At 44.1% G+C, this 21,789-nt stretch overlaps 1 protein-coding gene across 6 annotated transcripts in view; it reads right to left on the bottom strand.

Annotated features, from left to right (window-relative positions):
- SCLY (selenocysteine lyase) overlaps window positions 1-18,424 on the bottom strand; it is a 31,902-nt gene extending 13,478 nt beyond the window's left edge. The window contains exons 1-6 of one of the 6 annotated variants that reach the window (XM_063440967.1): window positions 18,388-18,424; window positions 9,286-9,374; window positions 6,791-6,903; window positions 3,842-3,942; window positions 3,416-3,581; window positions 861-988 (exon numbers count right to left, since the gene is read on the bottom strand). In XM_063440967.1, the coding sequence (XP_063297037.1) occupies window positions 861-988; window positions 3,416-3,581; window positions 3,842-3,942; window positions 6,791-6,903; window positions 9,286-9,365 (588 nt within the window). In that variant the 5' untranslated portion in view covers window positions 9,366-9,374; window positions 18,388-18,424. Of the gene's footprint in view, window positions 1-860; window positions 989-3,415; window positions 3,582-3,841; window positions 3,943-6,790; window positions 6,904-9,285; window positions 9,375-18,142; window positions 18,236-18,271 lie in introns of those variants that run through there. The other 5 variants (XM_063440966.1, XM_063440965.1, XM_063440968.1 and 2 more) reach the window with 5 other exon arrangements.
- Between the last annotated feature and the right edge of the window lie 3,365 nt (window positions 18,425-21,789).

Genomic DNA, 21,789 nt, shown 5'->3' with positions numbered 1-21,789 from the left:
CATGCACAATAAGGCACTATTGGCATCTATTACACATGGCGGACAATAATGCCTGTTCTCATCAACCGACTTGCCAGATTCGATGCAAAATAATGGAGGAAATTCCAAATTTTTCCCAAATTTGACAAATATTTTTATGAACAGATATTATCTTAGAGCATTTATCTCAAGGGAGAATTGGATCAATGGGACTGCTGTGTGCAAAGTGATGTATAAACAGAGGGATTGAAAAATTGACCTTGGGGCAAAAAACTAAATGTTTAGAACAAATATAGATTAAGTGATTTAATATTACTTACGTTGTCTAACCTACTTATTGGACTAGATCCAGATAAGAAATAATTCTGGGGAAAATTAAGAATTGGGATATCCAGCTATTTTGGTTTCCATGGTCACTTAAAAAAATTCTATGGAGGCCAAAATGATTGTCTAAAGTTTGTTTTTTTATATCTAGTGCAGAGGGAAGTGCAGATGCCTGGTATGTAGTTATTGGACTGCTCTTGTTAATGGAATCATTCTGATAGCCAAATTGTAATAAAATCCTCATTAATGGCACAAGTGAGCACTTTACAATTTTAAAAAGGGTACACGTTAGCCATGTATATTCATGGCCATGCTAGTGTTTGTAAATAAGATATACTACATCTAGATCATGGTTATCCATATTTTTTGCCTCCAGCTGTTTTTTTATTTTTTTTTTATTTATTACTATATTTCCAAATGGGAGGGGTGGGGGTAATATTAGAAATAACTCATCTACATGGAAGTGAATGCTACAAATCAGTAGAGAATATGATCATTTTATACAAGGTGTTGTTCAATAAGACATGGTTTGACAATTAAAACAAGCAGTTGCTCACCATGATTACTCCAGTTTCATTATTTGCTAGCATAATGGACACTAAACACGTGTTAGGGCGTACAGCTGCGATGACATCATCAACCTCAACACGTCCTGTTAGTTTGGATACCGGCACAAAGGTGACTTCTGAATCAGAAAAACAAAGTGATACATTAATATTCATTTTACTGTCAAATAAACACGCCTCGAAGATAAAAAAAAAAGAAAAGAAAAAAGAAGTGTGAGTAAACAAGTCATGTGTAATATTAAGCCTTGCATGTTAAACAAAGCAAAAAAAGAAACCCACACAACAGAAACGGATATGCCCGAAAAATATACGTAGAGATATTGGTCAGAAATCTTTATATAAATGCCTAAGTTTACATTACCGGTTCCAGTATTTAAGTGAGACCAACAGCAGCTTGGGCTGCAGCTCAAATACCGGTCACGGAGTCCGAAGACTTAGAATTCTTGCCTAAATGTATTAGCACTGAGTAGTTTATTTTAGTTTCAGGAGTGAATCTATTCTTCAATCATCTAACAGTTATCTGTTTGGCAATCCAGCTGATGTGGACTACATCCCCTATTATGCTGATAAAGCATCTGGGGAGATGCAGTCCACAGCATCTGAAGTGCCAAAGGTTACCTACCCTTGTCCTAGAAAAATAAAGACCAGTCATTTCCTATTTTTCTAGAATGATGGCCATAGTACTATTTTGGATGGTGAGACTCAAAAACAACATTATGCTATAAAGTATATTTGTTTTTCAGACACAAATGCATTGACAGCAATTCCTCTCCCCCCCCAGCGGGAGAGTGAGATGCCTGGAGGGGCAGCGGGAGAGTTAGACGCCTGGAGGGGCAGAGGATGAGACGTCTGGAGGGGATGGTGGGGCGAGACAAATGGAGGAGATGGTGGGGAGAATGAGACATAGGCACATGGAGGGGCTGGGGGTGTAATTTTGCACTGGTTAGGTCCTAGTTACTCTCGCAGACTCTGGTCTAGTATAGATTTAAACGCCAAGTACATAGAACCATTTAGAATATGGAGCCGATTCCATCTTTTTGCAATAGCAGCTTCACAAATAGATTGATGGAACATCACTGTCAGGATGCGTCTCCGTTCAGCCACATGGAAATCAGTGAGCTATGATGATAATATTGGATGAATAGAACTGTCTACATTCCTACTTATTTTAAAAGTGTAAGATGGGCTCAGACTCAGTGACGTAACAATAGAGGTTGAGGGTTCGCAGCCAGGCTTGTCGCTCTAGGGGGCCCAGCCACCGTGGGTCGGCATATATTCAGGGTCAGTGCACTGCCGCATCGGCCCAGGGCCCCTTCCAGTCAGTCTCTGTAAGTAGCATGGCCAAGTGGACCGTGCATAGAGGGGCCTCTGTTTCCCTCTATCTGGCCGGTCTGACAGGAAGTGCTTACTGAGAGCAGGTACAGAGGGAAATGAGGGAAAGACACATGGAAGGAATGGGGAGGAGGGGGCTATTGAGGCACATAGAAGGAACTGGCGAGGATGAGACACATGGAGGATCAAGGGCGGTGAATTGAGACACATGGAAGGGACTGGGTGGGTGGGGTTTGAGCCACATGGAAGGGACTGGGGGCTATTGAGCCGCATGGAAGGGACTGGCGAGGATGAGACGTATGGAGGAGCAAGGGGGTGAATCAGACGCATGGAGGGGCAGGGGGAGAGTGAGATTCATGGAGGGGCAGGAGGAGAGTGAGACGCCTGGCGGGGCAGGGGGAGAGTGAGATGCCTGGAGGGGCAGCGGGAGAGTGAGACGCCTGGAGGGGCAGCGGGAGAGTGAGACGCCTGGAGGGGCAGCGGGAGAGTGAGACGCCTGGAGGGGCAGCGGGAGAGTGAGACGCCTGGAGGGGCAGAGGATGAGACGTCTGGAGGGGATGGTGGGGCGAGACAAATGGAGGAGATGGTGGGGAGAATGAGACATAGGTACATGGAGGGGCTGGGGGTGTGATTTTGCACTGGTTAGGTTCTAGTTACTCTCTCAGACTCTGGTCTGACTAGTATAGATTTAAACGCCAAGTACATAGAACCATTTAGAATATCACATGATTGGCTTTAAGATGCCCGTATTATTTTTATTTTGTTTAATTGCCTCATTTAACCATGGTGGTTCTATCAAGTCAGGCTGGAAGCTTTCTCCTTGCACACATACAAAAGAGACTAAATGTTGAGAGACATAGCTGAAATGGATTTGGTCCCGAAGACAGAAAAAAGACTAAGAAATGGAAACAAATAAAAAATAGAACAAGACAGAGACATAGATAATATGATGGAGATTTTACATTCTGATCAAACTGATTAGATCTTAGAATTTCTAATATCTTTTTTTCTCTTGAAAAAAAACTAACATAAATAACCATAAAAGAAAAGCCAAAAACAGCAAAATGCAGAAACAACTAATTAAATGGTTCTGTTATGGTTTCATATTTCTAAACACAGTCCATTAAGTTTTATAGATTACTGTGGTTTCAGTAATTTTCCAAGCAGGGGGTTTTTCAGCTTTTTCTTTAATATGTATTGTGCGATGACCTTACCAGCTTTCTGTATCTTTTGTAAGTGCAAGAGTGGAAGAGCTATAGAGTCATGTTCCACGTTTGAGGTGATAATGTGTGGCAATTCATTCTCCAGCACATTATTGTGTCTCTCTTTAGAATCCTTCATAAAATGCTCCACTGCAGAAAATAGCACCATGTTGTTGGCCTAGAAGATGAAAAAAAAAATCAATTGCCTGGGACTACCCTTCAAAACATCAAAACCTTAAGGAACTCGGGCACTAGTGTTGAATTAACTATGTTCCATTGTATAGAGCTGTGAAATATGTTGACACTTTGCAGGTAATTATCTCCCAGATTATATTCAACAGGTTAGAAAGACGAAAAGTTTAATCTAAAACTGTAATTGGAAATATGGAAATGTGTTCTACATCGAGGACAAAGCTGATACATTGGTAACGATCTCACCTCTGTGCCACCTGAGGTGAAGATAATGTCCTCTGGTTTTCCACCCACCATCCTTGCCACATTCACCCGTGCAGCGTCTATCAGTTCCTTGGCCTTACAGCCTACCGGAGGAGGTGAAGAAAGTTCTGATTTAGCTTACATCTTTTTAAATCCAGAACCAAAACCTTCAGCCTTGCAACATTCTAAATGATAATAGTTAATAACAACAAAGTAATACGTGTTCTGCAAGGCAAAAGCTGTACCTTCCCAACTCTCCTTCTAATCTTCTTATACATTGCAATTACAGATATCTGAATGGAAGACATGCGGATCCAGATCGAGGAAGGGTCTGGGCTACTATTTACATATTTTTAAAAAGCCATCTATCTAATGCAGAGGGCATCATTTGGGGAGATACAGACCCTTCTGTCTGGAGGTTCTGATTAGTGAGTATGTCAAAGCAGTTTATGCTATGATTGTTGCTCATGCAGCAGCACCAGGAAACATACTAAGGAATCCATCCAGGAGAGTCTGGCCTATTGCTTGCTATTATATGTAAATATGACCATATATTGTATATATAAAATACAAAAAAAATTAAAAACTTTGAGAAGTCCTTTTTGGGCATGGAAACTCGAGAAATCATGTTTCCACAACTATCCCAGAGTCCCCAGCTGGACATGCAGGAATATAGACTATCATCAATGCTCTGGAGTCTAATAATACTGGTTCTACTAAACTGAAAAATAGCTGCTGGGGCGCACACAGTTGCAACTTAGGAACAGACAGACAAGTGGACGACCTATCATAATGAGAAAGGTCATTTAGTTTACATTACTGAAGTCACGCAGCTGTGGACTAAAGCTTTTCACACACATTAACACCCCAAAACTACACAGCTGCTTGCCAACTGCGACCTATTTATAGTCATTATTAGACATTGCAGTGCTGTACATTCATAAAGCCATAAACAATCAATGTATTGTCTATATAAGTCATGCTGTTTCAATCCCACTTTGGGCTATTTTTAATCTGCTACATAAAATCTCTCTCTCTCTACGATCAGGACTTTTGTGAGAATTCAATTAAATTCAAAGAGAATTTCAAATTTAAGGCCAGAGCAGACATACTGAAAGCATAGCAGACTTAATGGGGTTTTCCATTTTGGGTATTTTAACCTTAAATTTGAAATTCACTTTGATTTGCATAGAATTCTCAATTTAGTGAATAGCCCTATATATCTCTTTGGCTGGTCCCCATATGAAAGTTTCCTAAATGTCCCCTGAAACAACTGGTTTTTAAAGCCAACTGTAGAGTGCTTACACTAATCCTTCATTATAGTATCTTTACATAGATTATTCTTTCCACAATGACAGATGACATGCTGTAAACCAACAACTGACAAATGTGTGCAAAATCTTAGATTCAATCAAATATATCACCAGGGAATCAATGTTTACTAATAAACCTTAACATTCCTAGAATCTAAGCTTATCTAGGATTTCTGAAGCTTTACTATATGTGAGGACGTCCAGCATCAGTTAGGTGATCAATATTTGCGTAATCACCTGGAAGTCCTTCTAGCGGTCGCAGGTGCGACCGGGCCCGGCCACCCTGCAGACCCCGCGCCCGGATGCCCGCTATCATCATTTGCGGCCCCGGCCGGCTGCATGTCAAGGTGCCCATTGGGTGGCCCATGCTGTCAGGGCCACCCGATGGAGATGGATTTTCAGGGGGCCTGGTCAGCGCTGCGGCGCTTTAACAACACGACTGGGCCATCACACGATGGGAGGAAGTGGCTCCCTATCACTCCTCACAGCTATCATTGAGAGCCCGCACGGGAGGCAGCAGAGGGAGTCAGAGTGGGAACTCTGACTCCCACTAGCCTGAGCCACCACTGGACCCCATGGAAAGTCACCCTCCTGCACCTAAAAGGTAGGAAACAGGAGGGTGACTTAAATATTATGTGTGTGTGTGTGTGTATGTGTGCCTGTCTGTTTGTATGTATGTCTTGTGTGTGTGTGTCTGTCTGTCTGTCTGTGTCTTTGTATGTATGTCTGTCTGTTTGTATGTATTTATGTGTATGTATGTGTGTTTGTGTCTGTATATATCTGTCTGTGTGTGTGTGTCTCTGTCAGTGGGGAATTAGAGGGGGCAAAAGGAAGGGGGGGGCCCATGGATCAGTTTTGCACAGAGGCCCCATGGGTTGTGTGTACGCCACTGGGCATAAGGCTATCCTAGATAAAAGATAAGGCCAGGGACTAATGAAAGTATTCAGAAATTGGGCAGACTAGAAGGGCCAAATGGTTCTTATCTGCCGTCACATTTATGTTTCTATTATTCCAGTTTATTAAAAATTGCAATAATTACAATTGCAGGATTAAGGGGCCTGGGACACTGCACCCAGACTATTTCAATGAGTTGAAGTGGTCCGGGTGCCTATAGTGTCCCTTTTAACGTGTGGTATAGCACTTGCATCAAGCTTTCTAATGTTTTCCTTCTACAATATAACCCATAAGACAATTTAAATAAGGTATATCGTGTTTGTTTGTTTTTTAGCTATCTAGGGGATGTCATGTCCCATTTACATATTATTATTGGTAATACAAAGATAACTTTACTTTGTGAGTTTTTTCGTCCTGGTGATATTTGTGGAAGATTATTTAGATAATTATGCAGTGTGACTTGTTTTTGAAGCTGGCATGAGGACATGATTGCAAGAAGCTAATAGTCACTCTGATATTACCAGAAGAAAGAGAAGCCCATAAGTAGAGCAGTCCCTACATTTACATAACAAAGAGCCCAGATGGAAAAAAAAAAATAACTATAGATATAACATGGGTGTTTTCTTATTATTATAATTTCTTTCTCACAACATATCTACTTATGAGTGCATTAAAATGAAATGCCATCGTATCCATTGCTGCAAATCTTAATTTATATTATACACTGCATCACATATTCAGTTACCTGCTGCATAGCTGCTACTTGGATTTCCCCAGGCATCTTGCATGGCCTCTTTCACAGCCTCGACTACTTCTGGCACAGTAGGCGTAGTCGCATTGTAATCGAGGTACACCTTGCTATAGGGGGCATAAGATGCACAGTGTGGGAAAACATAAAAAGTAGGCAGGAAAAGAAAAGAAAAAAATATATACTGTATTATATGGCTCCATATCACTTCAAGAGTTAAAAAAAAAAAAAAAACTCTTCTTGTAAGATAAACAGGAGGGAAAGTCATGATATCCCACTAATCATAACAATTCATTGAGGAGATTAGAGCATACCCTTGGCTTTAAAAAGCATCTACAAATAGAGAAAACGCACTATATTTTAAAGACCCAATTTTTCTTAAACGTCCAATGAAGACAACTACAAAAGAAAAAAAAAAAAAAACATTCTACTTACAGGCTTTGTGTTGACTCAATTTATAAAACAAGCATTCTCATACCTTGCCATAACCCTCTGGGGGCTATTTTGTGTTTGACGTCTTCACCCTCTTCTCGTGTTTCTTGATAGGGTCTGTGTTTGGTATGTATTGTTTGGTTCACTATCTTATACTGGTATCATAACATTACTTTTTTGTATCAGTGGTTATACCACTCTGGTCTTAGTCATTGCTTACATATTGGGTAGATATGTTTAAGTATATTATCATTCTATGATGTCCTCGTTGATACCTGTTATATGTGAGCCTGTGCAATTAAGTTTTCTGCATTTTTATTGATTGTGATCATCCTTTCATTAATATATGATTATATTAGTAGCTCCTTGGAAATTGAGCTTTTGGAGTGAGCACCCTTATGTATATATTAGTTTTCTTAGTCCATCGTTAATGGCTAATCAATCAGGTGTGCCCAACTTTCTTTTGTTAATACAGGTGATACTCGAAAAATTAGAATATCGTGCAAAAGTTCATTTATTTCAGTAATGCAACGTAAAAGGGGATAGACGCATTACATGCAAAGCAAGATAGTTCAAGCCGTGATTTGTCATAAGTGCGATGATTATGGCTTACAGCTCATGAAAACTACAATCTCAGTAAATTAGAATATTACATGCAATCAATAAAACAAGGAGTGTACATAGAATAATATCGGACCTCTGAAAAGTATAAGCATGCATATGGACTCAGTACTTGGTTTGGGTCCCTTTTACTTGGGTCCCTTTAGCAATTACTGCCTTAATGCGGCGTGGCATGGAACCTATCAGCCAGTGGCACTGCTGATGTGTTATGAAAGACCAGGATGCTTCAATAGCGGCCTTCAGCTCTTCTGCATTGTTCAGTCTTATGTCTCTCATCTTTCTCTTGGAAATGCCCCATATATTCTCTATGGGGTTCAGGTCAGGTGAGTTTGCTGGCCAATCAAGCACAGTAATCCCACATTCACTGAACCAGGCTTTGGTGCTTTTGGCAGTGTGGGCAGGTGCCACGTCCTGCTGGAAAATGAAGCCAGCATCCCCATAAAGCTCGTCTGCGGAAGGAAGCATGAAGTGTTTCAAAATCTCCTTGTAGACGGCTGTGTTGACCCTGGACTTAATGAAGCACAGTGGAGCAACACCAACAGATGACATGGCTTCCCAAATCAACACAGACTGGAAACTTCACACTGGACTTCAAGCATCTTGCACTGTGTGCCAGACTATGGGTCCTTGGTTTCCAAAGGAGATGCAAAAGTTGCTCTCATCGGAAAAGAGGACTTTGGACCACTGAGCAACAGACCAGGTCTGTTTTTCTTTAGCCCAGGTAAGACGCTTCTGACGTTGTTTGTTGTTCAGGAGCGGCTTGACAAGAGGAATACGACATCTGAAGCCCATGTCCAGGATCCGTCTGTGTGTGGTGGCTCTTGATGCACTTACTCCAGCCTCAGTCCACTCCTTGTGAAAGTCCCCAACACTTTTGAATGGACTTTTCCTGACAATACTCTCCAGGCTGTGGTCATCCCTTTTTCTTCCACACAACTTTCTATTAATGTGCTTTGATACAGCACTTTGGGAACATCCAACTTCCTTCGCAATTACCTTTTGAGGCTTTCCCTTCTTATGAAAGGTGTCCACGATGGTCAGGTCAGCAGTCTTCCCCATGATTGTGATTCCTACTGAACCAGACTGAGAGGCAATTTAAAGGCTCAGAAACCCTTTGCAGGTGTTATGGCTTACTTAGCTGATAAGAGTGGGACACTGTGAGCCTAGAATATTGCACCTTTTCACAATATTCTAATTTACTGAGATTGTGGATTTGGGGTTTTCATGAGCTGTAAGCCATATTCATCGCACTTATGACAAATCACGGCTTGAACTATCTTGTTTTGCATGTAATGCGTCTCATATATTAGTTTCCCCTTTTACATTACTGAAATAAATTAACTTTTGCACGATATTCTAATTTTTCGAGTATCACCTGGGTTGTCATCACACTACAACAATTAGTTTCATGGTAAAGTAGTCACATTGTCCATACTCACTGTACTAAATTGTTCTCTGTTTTGTCCAGACAGTGCTTCCCCTCTCCCGGCATCGTGTCTGTCCCTGCGTTTGCTGCCATGTAAGAAGTCTTTAGACAAAGAGACAACAATACATTGTTGTGATAAACTATCAAACAGTTTAAACATAGTGTGGTTAATTACATTTATTACTTATGGCTTCCTACATTTACTAGTCAGATGTAGTGGTTATGGTGCATATGTAATAATATAGTAATAAAAGCTGCAAATGTAAGAAGAAGATGTGCGAATATGCTCAATTTTGTTCTCATGTATAAAGCCTATTTAGACATGTTTATACATACCGTAACTTACAATAGAATAGAAAATATAAACAAATAAATCAAGCTTAGTGATTGTGTGCACCATTATTTGTACATAAACCTCATTATTCTCAAATTTATATTACTCTTTTTTTTTTTACTTTCTTACAGTGCAGGATATCCCTTGCACAATGGTGAAGAACTATAGTTCAATAAAGTGATCGAAAAAATGGTACACTTTTGAGGTAACTTTTATACATAATGTGCAATAAAATAACTTAATGATTAGAAGCATTTTCGATCTTGCTGCGGTAGGCAGTTATTTGTTGTTGGTTTTTTTTACACAAACCTGCAGACATGTATGGTTCACTTTTTTTTTTATTATTATAAATGGGGAGCACAGAAGAGCATAAATAAAAAAAGATTTATAGAAACAGTTTACTGATTACAAAACCAACAAATGAGTATACGTAGCATGGCCTCTGCTGCACATTGTCACTCCACTTGTTCAAGGCACAGTTATTTCCTACACTTGTAAGTTCACTAATTATGTGGTATTTGAATTTAGTATCTAGCAGTGTTACACGATCACAGTCTTGTTTCTTCTTCTCTTTGCTATATCTCCATTCTGTGTGGCATTGCTTTTTCTACTTCCTGTCTCTTCAAGATGAAATTAGTATTGAAAAAAATGCAACAAAAATATTTTGCCACGCTACAGAAGGTGTGTAAAGAAAAAAAGTACCCAATGTAGAAAAGGTGGAGTAACAGTTTTATGCATAAGAAAATAGCACCGGCACAAAATAAGCACATAAGAGAAGGCGAACTTGATGCTTTTTATGCATATTTGCCTAATTGTGCCATTTTATTACAGAAATGCTGTTATATACAAACGTATTTTTTTTTAATCCAAGTTAGAGTTTGATACAATTTACTAAACACAATATTTTAGTGAATTAAATCTGAATGACAAGATTGAAGGTTAAAGGGACACTATAGTCACCTGAACAACTTTAGCTTAATGAAGCAGTTTTGGTGTATTGAACATGCCCCTGCAGCCTCACTGCTCAATCCTCTGCTATTTAGGAGTTAAATCCCTTTGTTTATGAACCCTAGTCACACCTCCTTGCATGTGACTTGCACAGCCTTCCATAAACACTTCCTGTATAGAGAGCCCTATTTAGGCTTTCTTTATTGCAAGTTCTGTTTAATTAAGATTTTCTTATCCCCTGTTATGTTAATAGCTTGCTAGACACTGCAAGAGCCTCCTGTATGTGATTTTATTAAGACACGGAGGCTCCTATTATGCTGCACTCTTTCTTTATTTCCCTCAGCAGCAAAGAAAAAAACTTTATAAATATAACAGTAGTAACATTAACAGTCTTAGGTGTATTCTTCCTAGTAACGGGAACAGCCAATCAGGAACAGCCAATCAGGTTCCACTTCTCCAGCATAATAGGCTCTGTCAGCCAATCCTGTTCCTCTTTCTTTGCTGCTCCCTCAGTTAAGTATACCTGATCCCTCAGCTCCTTAACTGTGGGATTATATTATCATTATTATTATCATTTTACTATTATTAATTATTATTATTACTATTATTCTTATTACTACTATTAGTATTATACCGTTATTGTATTTTACTGTTCTTTGAATTCATTTATTGATTCATTCTAATTTCGCTATATTCTCTTGCCTTTAATCCTTTCCGCGGTCCAGCCCGTTCCCAGAGCCTAATTTAACGAGCGGCTCGGGGACGCCGGCTGGAACCGCATTCGGCGCTTCGCGCCTCTCCCTCTCATTACTGGCGCCGTGAGTGGCCGCCATCCGCGGAGCTCACAGAGCTCAAATGCCGGTTCCCTGCTCGCGGCGCTGGAGTGTGTACACTTTATAGTGATCACACATTCGCCGCGAGCACAACTTACCGGCTAAATCCTCCTATATTTTCCATCTCTGCCGCCCGCGGCGGCCATTTTCTTGCCTTCCCGCGCTCACATACAGCTCCACCCCCAACGTCCGGACCTCGGAGTTGGGTTAAAGCTGTAGTGGCGGTCGGACGGCTCTTTGCTCCCTCCTTGCTATTTCCTACTTATTACCTGTGAATCTTCAAGTACTGCTGTTAGTTTAAAGTTTATGTGAGTAATTCATTTTGTTCTTAAAGGTATATTGTTTTCCTTTGGGTTAATCAACCCATTTTAGTTTCAGCTCAAGATATTATTAGTACTACCAGTGTCATACTAAGCATGCCTGGTGAGAAAGATTTACCCACCCCCTCTGGGTCCCTTGTCACCAAACCAGGGAGTGTTACAACACCCTCAGGGGTATCTGAAATTGGAGCGGCTAACCCCGCTGATTTTGCTCCCACTGCTGATATGCAGTCTCTGATTGACGACACTATGTCTCACGTTATGACTAAGGCCCTCACATCGGCCATGGGATTGATGTCTGAATCTTTCTCGCAGACTCTTACACAGGCTCTGCTTGAGGCACAGAAATCGGCTCAGCCGACCGTTACCCAGGCCTTGCCAGTAGTGGTCCCTTCACAACCTCACACTGGCCGTAAGGCCACTGCAAAAACCAAACACTCTTCAATCTCACAGATGGACAGCTACAAACCTGTCACAGATGGCGCGCCTAATATACCACCGCGCAAAAGAGCCACTAGCCGGGCAAAATCGGCTAGGTTATGGAAACGGGCAAAAGCCCAACTAGATTCTGAGTCAGATCTCAGCGAGATTGAAGAGGAAAACTGCATGGATACTGAGGATCCATCAGATCCCGAATCCGATGATATGGTCGAGGAACATGGCCTCAGAGAGCATAATACGCCTCCATCTGAATCGTTTGACATGGAGCTTAAGGTCCCAGACGATGCAAACAAATTAGTTGACCCCTATGGGGAACCCCTGTTCGACCCCGATGACCTACGTCATCCAAGGTCAGCAGACTGGTCCCCTTCGGCCCATGTGGCCAAATACGTTGCATCAAGGACTCGCAAGCCTTTAAATAAGGCAACACGCAATAAGCTACGGGCAGAATGCCCACGTCCTACTGTCCCGGACGAGGCCTGCAGAACACCTGCAGTAGACCCAAAAATCGTCCAATTCCTGGGCAAGACTGGCTGGAAGCCTAATAAGGGCCTGGATTTCTCCCTGCGCAATTGCCAGGATAAATTACTGGATATATTGGGCCCAGCAATCAAAATTTTTGATATGGTCGAAAACGACCAAGACTTCGATCGTACCGCCATAAGTGGTTGGATTCAAAGAGTAATATGCCTGATCGGCAATGCCAACTGTGCGATAGCCACAGAGCGTCGCAAGGCGATCTTATTAAAGATAGAGCCAAAATTGGTGAATATGGCTATTACCGAGCCGGGCACCCAGGCCCGTGGTCTCCTGTTCGGAGACAATTTTGTCAAGGAGCTTGGCTCCTTTGTACATACTTTTACTGCCCTAGACAAGGCGCAATCAAACATGCGCAAAGTTTTCCACCCTAAGGTTTTTGGTGGGGCCGGAAGAGCCAGGAGCCGTCTGTCCGGCCGTGTTAACAGGGGTTCATTCCGACAGAACCGAGGCTCCTACACTGGACAAACCTCCTTCACGGAGCACCGCAACACCCCGGCCTTCTTCCCACAACGTGGGCGGCCATGGGTTGCTCGTGGATCACGTGGCACCAGACCAAGCAGACGACCTTATGGTAAGTCATCTCCTACTTCCTTCTTCCCTAGGGGCAGTGGGGGGCAGACTCCGACTTTTTTCCCATGTATGGTCACACATTTCTTCAGATGCCTGGGTATTGAACACAGTAAGAGGGTATTCCTTAGAGTTCCTGTCACTCCCAGTACAAATCTCCCCGCCACGGGGAATGTTATTCTCCCAACAAGACGCCTCTCTTGTTTCCAAGGAGGTCTCAGAATTGGCACTCAAACAAGCCATCTTAGAGATCCCTATGACTACCCCAGGCTATGTGAGCAACCTATTCTTAGTTGCCAAGAAAGGCGGCGGCGTCCGCCCAGTGATAAACTTGAAACAGCTCAACACTTTTATTGCCTACAACCATTTCAAAATGGAAGGAATACACTGCCTCCGAGATCTCCTCCAACCGTCAGACTGGATGGTCAAGTTAGACCTACAGGACGCCTACCTCACTATACCAATCGCACGTCAACACCAAAACTTCCTCCAATTCATATGGCAAGGAAGAAAATGGAGATTCGCCTGCCTCCCATTCGGTCTATCCTCAGCCCCATGGTGTTTCACAAAGCTCCTGAAACCCGTGGTGGCTCTACTTCGAAGTCGAGGGGTTCGTCTAATAATCTACTTAGACGACATCCTCATCATGGGTCAATCCACCCACATTATCAAGACCCATCTGACGTGGACTCAGAACCTCTTGCAGAACCTGGGTTTCCTTATCAATGGGAAAAAGTCCATCCTGACCCCTACACAACGCATAGAGTTCTTGGGCCTCGTAGTGGACTCTACTCTACAGACACTACACTTGCCGACTGCGAAATTGGCCACCATAAAGAAGGAAATCAGACGCACTCTGAAGATTCCCCTGATCTCCCTAAAACAATTGGCGAGAGTGATTGGTCTCTTGGCGGCCTCCATCCAGGCCATCTTCCCGGGCCCTCTACACTATCGAGCGCTACAGCGCCTACAAGCCTCTCATCTGAGAGACGGGTCCTCATACGCGGACATGATCTCTCTGGACACAGAGGCAAAAACAGAACTCAGATGGTGGCTCTCCCATATGGAAGCATGGAATGGCCGGGCCATTTTCGGCACCACACCAGACATAGTAATAGAATCCGATGCGAGCTTGCACGGTTGGGGTGCGCGCTGTGGCAATATCTCTACAGGTGGCAGATGGTCCGAAATGGAATCTACGCTTCACATCAATTGCCTAGAACTCCTGGCCGGTTCTTTTGCAATCCGCAGTTTCTCAACGACTCAAGCCCGATGTGCCATCTTATTGAAAATGGACAACATATCGGCAGTCCGCTATATAAATCACTTGGGCGGGACGAAATCCAAGGTCCTGGCGAATCTGGCACGAGACTTTTGGCAGTTCTGCCTGGCACAGGGCATCTCGGTCACAGCGGAGTACATCCCGGGCCTCTGCAACACAACGGCGGATTGGTACTCAAGACACCTCAGGGATTCCAGCGATTGGCAATTGGATCCCAGGGTCTTTCAAGACATCCAATCCCTATGGGGCCCTCTGGACAAGGACTTGTTCGCCTCCCGTTTGAACAAACAACTCCCCAGATTTTTCAGTTGGAAACCAGACCCAGAGGCACTGGCAACAGATGCATTTACCCAAGACTGGTCCTACACAAGGAACTACGCGTTTCCTCCCTTTGCGTTGATCCCCCGATGCCTAATACACTTACGGCAACAGATGGGAACGACAGTGCTCGTGGCACCATTATGGCCGTCTCAACCATGGTTTCCTTCTCTGTTGGAAATGGCGGTAGACATACCCCGCACGCTCCCACACTTCAACTATCTTCTCCAAGACCCGGACGGGTCCCCTCACCCCCTGATTCAACAGGAATTACTGCATCTCACGGCATGGCTGGTTTCCGGGAACCCTACTCAATCGAAGGGTTTCGGAATCAACTCTCCAACTTCTCGAGAGCGCATGGGCACCCGGCACGAGACAAGCTTATAAATCTGCTTGGAGCAAATGGCACAATTGGAGCATGGAACGGAACCTGGATCCCATATCGGCTCCTCTGAATTCGATCCTGCAGTTCTTAACTGCATTATTTGAAAACGGCAAAGCATACCGTACGGTGAACCTCTACAGATCGGCCATTTCGGCCGCACACCAAGGCATCAATGGCGCACCGATAGGACGCCACCCATTGGTATGCCGTCTCATACGCGGCATCAGATTTGCACGACCCCCGCTACCACGCTATTCAGTGCTATGGGACGTCTCCACTATCCTCCTTTTCCTCGAATCTTGGCCGGATAATGCATCACTATCGTTGAAACAACTGTCGGCAAAACTGGTCATGCTCCTATGCCTCATATCCTGCAAAAGGGTCTCAGATGTTAGAGCGTTAGACATCACCGCACGGTCCTACACGCCAGAAGGGGTCACTTTTGATATATCACGGAGAACAAAAAGCTCGACAAAGAGAGTGACATACCCAGCCTTTCCTGACAAGCCTCTCTTATGCCCGGTTAAATGCCTACAACTCTACGAAATGCGCACCATGACGTTGCGGGACCCAAATAAACATGAACTCTTCATCTCTTTCCAAAGACCACACCTACCGGTGTCTACCACAACCCTGGCCCGCTGGGTCAAATGGATCATGACTACGGCAGGAATTGACACCTCCATATTTTCTCCTCACTCCATAAGAGGAGCAATGGCTTCCAAGGCCTCTTCCATGGGTTGTCGCCTGGAAGACATTTTGAAAGCGGCCGACTGGTCCTCAGAAACCACCTTCCGTGATTTCTACTTCAAACCAATACAACACTTCGCAGGAACGGTAGTTTCTCAGCTTTAAACCAGCATAATAGGAGCCTCCGTGTCTTAATAAAATTCAAGGATTTTACTATTACCATGACGTAAAGTCATGATTTTATTAATGACACGGAGGCGAGTATTATCCCTCCCTCCCACCCGGCGACGGTGGAAAGGTAGACGGGAGTTGGGTAAGTTGACCTACGGTAAGTCATTTTAACAGACTATTAATTACAGTTATACTTGCAACCAGATGAATCTTCACTATGATAGTCTTTGTCTATACGTTCACCAGTAGGTACAGATTAAATAATATCCCCTTGGACTGACATTGACCAAACACTAGCTCAAATACCTATGATTATGCATACACCCAGTTTGATGCTAAGGTATTACCATATTTCTCCTCTTTTACAGCCTAATCTAACCTACATCGAAAGGGACAACTCCTTCCTGTACAGTTTCATGGTCGGTTGGACACTTTACTACTTCGGGACTGCAAATAAAGAGGAACAGGATTGGCTGACAGAGCCTATTATGCTGGAGAAGTGGAACCTGATTGGCTGTTCCTGATTGGCTGTTCCCGTTACTAGGAAGAATACACCTAAGACTGTTAATGTTACTACTGTTATATTTATAAAGTTTTTTTCTTTGCTGCTGAGGGAAATAAAGAAAGAGTGCAGCATAATACTCGCCTCCGTGTCATTAATAAAATCATGACTTTACGTCATGGTAATAGTAAAATCCTTGAATTAAAGTTCAATTTTGAGATTGAGATACAATTATTTAAGGTAAATCACATCTGTTTGAAAGTGAAACCAGTTTTTTTTTTCATGCAGGCTCTCTCAATCATAGCCAGGGGAGGTGTGGCTAGGGCTGCATAAACAGAAACAAAGTGATTTAACTCCTAAATGACAGTGAATTGAGCAGTGAAATTTCAGGGGAATGATCTATACACTAAAACTGCTTTATTTAGCTAAAGTAATTTAGGTGACTATAGTGTTCCTTTAATATCCACATTTTGACTGAAAGCGGAGTTGGAGAATTGAGCCAAATTAGCATATTTAGGCTTAGATTTGCAAATCAGATTTAAAATAACATTACAGGCACCCAGATCACTTTACTGAAATGAAGTAATCTGGGTTCCAAGTGCCCCCTACTCCTCATGTTTACATTGTGAATAGAAGTGTCCATGGTGGTATGAGTCTGGATGTGCAGTGTTTCCGTTTGAGGAATACAAGGTGATTGATATCTTATCTGAAATAATTAAACATTAATGTACAGTTTAATCCCACAGTCTGCAAGCTGGCGCCCGATTACTCGGTCCTGGTGTCCCTGCATTTCCACTGCAATACAAATCGAAGGGCAAGCTGAAGTTTCTCAAAGCTTTTGCACATTCTCAGAGTTCTCATTTTATCAGTTTTTGTTTCAATCAGGAAGCCTCAGACCAGTTTCCACGGATATGCTGAGTGCCTCAGATGGTGCTTTCAGGCTATCAGATTCTCATTGAAGAATAAAGGCAAATAAACATGTACCATTTTCACAGCCTATCACCAGCACCCAGTACTCGGCTTCATCATGGAAGCCTCAGACACTGAGCAGAAGCGCAGGAGCAGAGCAATCAGGTGTCATCTTGCAGACCTTTGGGTTAAACCTTGGGGTACAACATCACCCAGGAACTCCTCGGACAATAACTTGAGTGTCCCTAAATGGTTTCTGATGCTAACTTCCACATTGAAAAGAATACATTTGATAAAATAAAACCATTTCAAAGACTCTAGACATATTTACTTTAAATTCTACTTGACATCACTGTGCAGCATACACAGAATTGTGTCCAAAGTGCATCAAAATAATCCACTGGGAAAAAATAATGCTGTAGAGCAGAGGTGCCCAGGGTAGATCCCCAGATGTTCTAAAACTACAACTCCCTTGATGCTTTTATAGCTAAAAGAATGCAAAGCATCATGTGAGTTGTAGTCCTACAAAACAACCTGATGTTGCTTTCCTTCATAGAAAAGCATTATTAATATTATACATTTACTCCAATCATTTATTATGGAAAAATATAAAAAAAAAAACGTGCTCACACTATGCATTATTAACCTGCAGGTTGTACGATCTGATAATAGCAGGACACCATCCCTGACAGCTGGTGATGTCTTAGCATAGCAAAGCAATTAAAATATCAAAACACCAGCCCAGTCAAAAACACACACTTCTACCCCTCCAGTAACTGTATTACTGCAGCATGTCCCATCACCTGTCACCGACAGAACACACACCTCAGACCCTGCAACAATGTAACAAATCTTAGAACGTTACGTACACTCACGCAGGGAGAAGGAAGCTGAAACAGACCATAGAGCGGTAGGGCAGGGAAAGAGCGTCACTAACCATAGAAAAATAGAATGGATAGACAGACAGCAGGAGCTGCTTTCTCTATATTCTGACAGGCTGGAGTCAGTATTTTCACAATTTAATGCAATGTGAATGTAAATTAACATTTTATGCGTAAGGTTTGTGGACTGTGTCTCTCTTTGTGCTCAGCCTGCTGGTTGTGCACCATGGAATTAGCCATATAGTTAGTAATTGAACCTGTATTTGGTCTATGTAGAAATTAGTTTGTAAAACATTCAGTGAACTATAAATTGCAGTGAATTGAAAACAGAATGGAAAAACACAGGGTAAAAAAGACAAATTGTAATTAGAGATGAGTTGGAGAATGTTTGCAGATTAACTCGTTTTTGCCTAAATTTTGCATATCAGATTTCAATTCACAACAATACGCAGGGTCATCTTTAAATGAACACTATAGCGTTAGGAATACAAATATGTATACCTAACGCTATAGAGCCTACTCATCTAAACGGTGACTGTTCCGTGGCGAATAAATGGTTAATTAACCATTTATTTGCTTATCCCACACCAGCACCGGGCTCCCTCGGCGCTGGTGACCTCTCCTACTCCATCGACGACATCTCCTGCGTGGAGCCAAATGCGCATGTGCGGGCAGAGCCGCACGCACATTCAAACCCGTCCATAGGAAAGCATTACACAATGCTTTCCTATGGGGATCTTTTGTGATGCTGGACTACGTGAGAACATCCAGCATCAAATAACTGCGATTTACTCTGTGTAAATCACGGAAGCGCCTCTTATGGCTGTCAGGGAGACAGCCACTAGAGGCTGGATTAACCTTGCAGTGCAAACATAGCAGTTTCTCTGAAACTGCTATGGTTTCAGCTGCAGGGTTAAAACTAGGGGAACCTGGCACCCAGACCACTTCATTGTGCCTATAGTGGTCCTTTAATATTGATTGGACCCAGGGCAAGTATTTTCTCGGGCCACTGGACCCTGCCACCCCACCACCCTCCCAGGCATGCAATCACAACCTCCACCCCAAACCAGCAGTGGAACTAATGTAGAAAGTGCCCTGGTGCAAGAATTTTTTTTTCAGGCCTCCCCTGTAGTGCAAGAGTGAAGAAAAGAAATACCATCAGTCATACAAGTCCAGCAATGCTATGCCAGCTTGGGATCTACCATCTTTGAAGGGTTGTATTTGTGAGCAGTGTTTGTACATTTGAATGTAAGCATGTTTTATTTAGCGTGTATGCATGGGCGTAGGAACCGGGGGCGTGGGGGGGACGCATCCCCCCCAGCAAATCATGCGGGGGGGACAGGTTATGGGGAAATCCCCCCAGCTCCGCCGGCCCCCCTCATGCTGCAGCCGCCCGAGCGCTCTGTAGAGAGCCTCAGGCCGCTGCAGCTTTGCCCGGGCTGGTGCGTCCATGAGGGCGCACCGCCCGGGCGCAGCATGAGGACAGGGGCTGACAGGAGGTAAGCGCTCAGCGCTCCCTCCTGTCACTCCCTCACTGTAGCGTGGCCGAGCCCTGTATGGTCCGCGGGTACAGGGAGCATCTGTCTCCTGTACCCGGCCGGACTAACAGGAAGTGCACACTGAGTGTGCACTTCCTTTTAGTCCGGCCGGGTACAGGAAACAAAAGCTCCCTGTACCCGCGTACCATACAGGGCTCGGCCACGCTACAACAGAGGTAGGGGAGGGGGGAGGAAGAGAGGAGGGAGGGGGGGAGGAAGAGAGGAGGGAGGGGGGGAGAAAAAATAGTGACAAGGGAGGGGGGGGAGAAAAAAAGAGAGTGACAAGGGGGGGGGGGAAGAGAGTGACAAGGGAGGAAGGGAGGGGGAGAAAAAAGAGAGTGACAAGGGAGGAAGGGAGGGGGAGAAAAAAGAGAGTGACAAGGGAGGAAGGGAGGGGGAGAAAAAAAGAGAGTGACAAGGGAGGGAGGGGGAGAAAGAGAGTGACAAGGGAGGAAGGGAGGGGGAGAAAAAAAAGAGAGTGACAAGGGAGGGAGAAAGAGAGTGACAAGGGGGGACGGAGGGGGAGAAAGAGAGTGACAAGGGATGGGGAGAAAGAGAGTGACAAGGGAGGGGGAGAAAGAGAGTGACAAGGGATGGGGAGAAAGAGTGACAAGGGAGGGGGAGAAAGAGAGTGACAAGGGAGGGGGAGAAAGAGAGTGACAAGGGGGGGACGGAGGGGGAGAAAGAGAGTGACAAGGGATGGGGAGAAAGAGAGTGACAAGGGATGGGGAGAAAGAAAGTGACAAGGGAGGGAGGGGGAGAAAGAAAGTGACAAGGGAGGGGGGAGAAAGAGTGACAAGGGAGGGGGAGAAAGAGTGACAAGGGAGGGAGGGAGGGGGAGAAAGAAAGTGACAAGGGAGGGAGGGGGAGAAAGAAAGTGACAAGGGAGGGAGGGGGAGAAAGAGAGTGACAAGGGAGGGAGGGGGAGAAAGAGAGTGACAAGGGAGGGAGAAAGAGAGTGACAACGGAGGGAGAAAGAGAGTGACAAGGGAGGGAGAAAGAGAGTGACAAGGGAGGGAGGGGGAGAAAGAGAGTGACAAGGAGGGGACGGAGGGGGAGAAAGAGAGTGACAAGGGAGGGGGAGAAAGAGAGTGACAAGGGAGGGGGAGAAAGAGAGTGACAAGGGAGGGGGAGAAAGAGAGTGACAAGGGAGGGGAAGAAAGAGAGTGACAAGGGAGGGGGAGAAAGAAAGTGACGAGGGAGGGAGGGGGGGAAAGAAAGTGACGAGGGAGGGAGGGAGGGAGGGGGAGAAAGAGAGAGACAAGGGAGGGAGGGAGGGGGAGAAAGAGAGTGACAAGGGAGGGAGAGAGATTGACATCCATCACACACACACACAATCACACAATCATGCAACCCTTACACACACAGAAACACACAATGCATTCCTTACACACACACTAAATGCACCCTGTACACACACTCAATGCACCCCTTACAGACGCACACACTGCATCCCGTACATACACAGAAACACACCTTGCAGCCCTTACACATACAAACACAGATTCACACAATGCATTCCTTACACACATATCAGGACATCCCCTACACACTCCACCCCCTGTGAACAAACTCATTGGTGGAACATGAAGGTGGACCCTGGGACCCAGACCTTGAGCTGTGTAAAGGGCCCCCAAAAAATGGAGCTGCTTCCCGTTCTCCCAGAACATTGATTTTTGTGACCACAGTTACAAACAGCCTCCAGAGAGCCTGTTCTACACCAGACTAGTGGAGCCAGACTGCAGCTAGAGCCCATCATAATCCTCATATGGTTGTAAGTAGGCAATCTAGCATAGGCGTGCGCACGGGGTGTGCCTGGGCATGCCTATGGATTAAGTCCTGCAGGAACGGAGTTCCT

Source organism: Pelobates fuscus, chromosome 2 (assembly GCF_036172605.1).
Source record: "Pelobates fuscus isolate aPelFus1 chromosome 2, aPelFus1.pri, whole genome shotgun sequence".
Lineage (NCBI taxonomy): Eukaryota > Metazoa > Chordata > Amphibia > Anura > Pelobatidae > Pelobates > Pelobates fuscus.
Note: the sequence above shows the minus strand (reverse complement) of the source record. Positions and strands in the feature narration are given on the sequence as shown.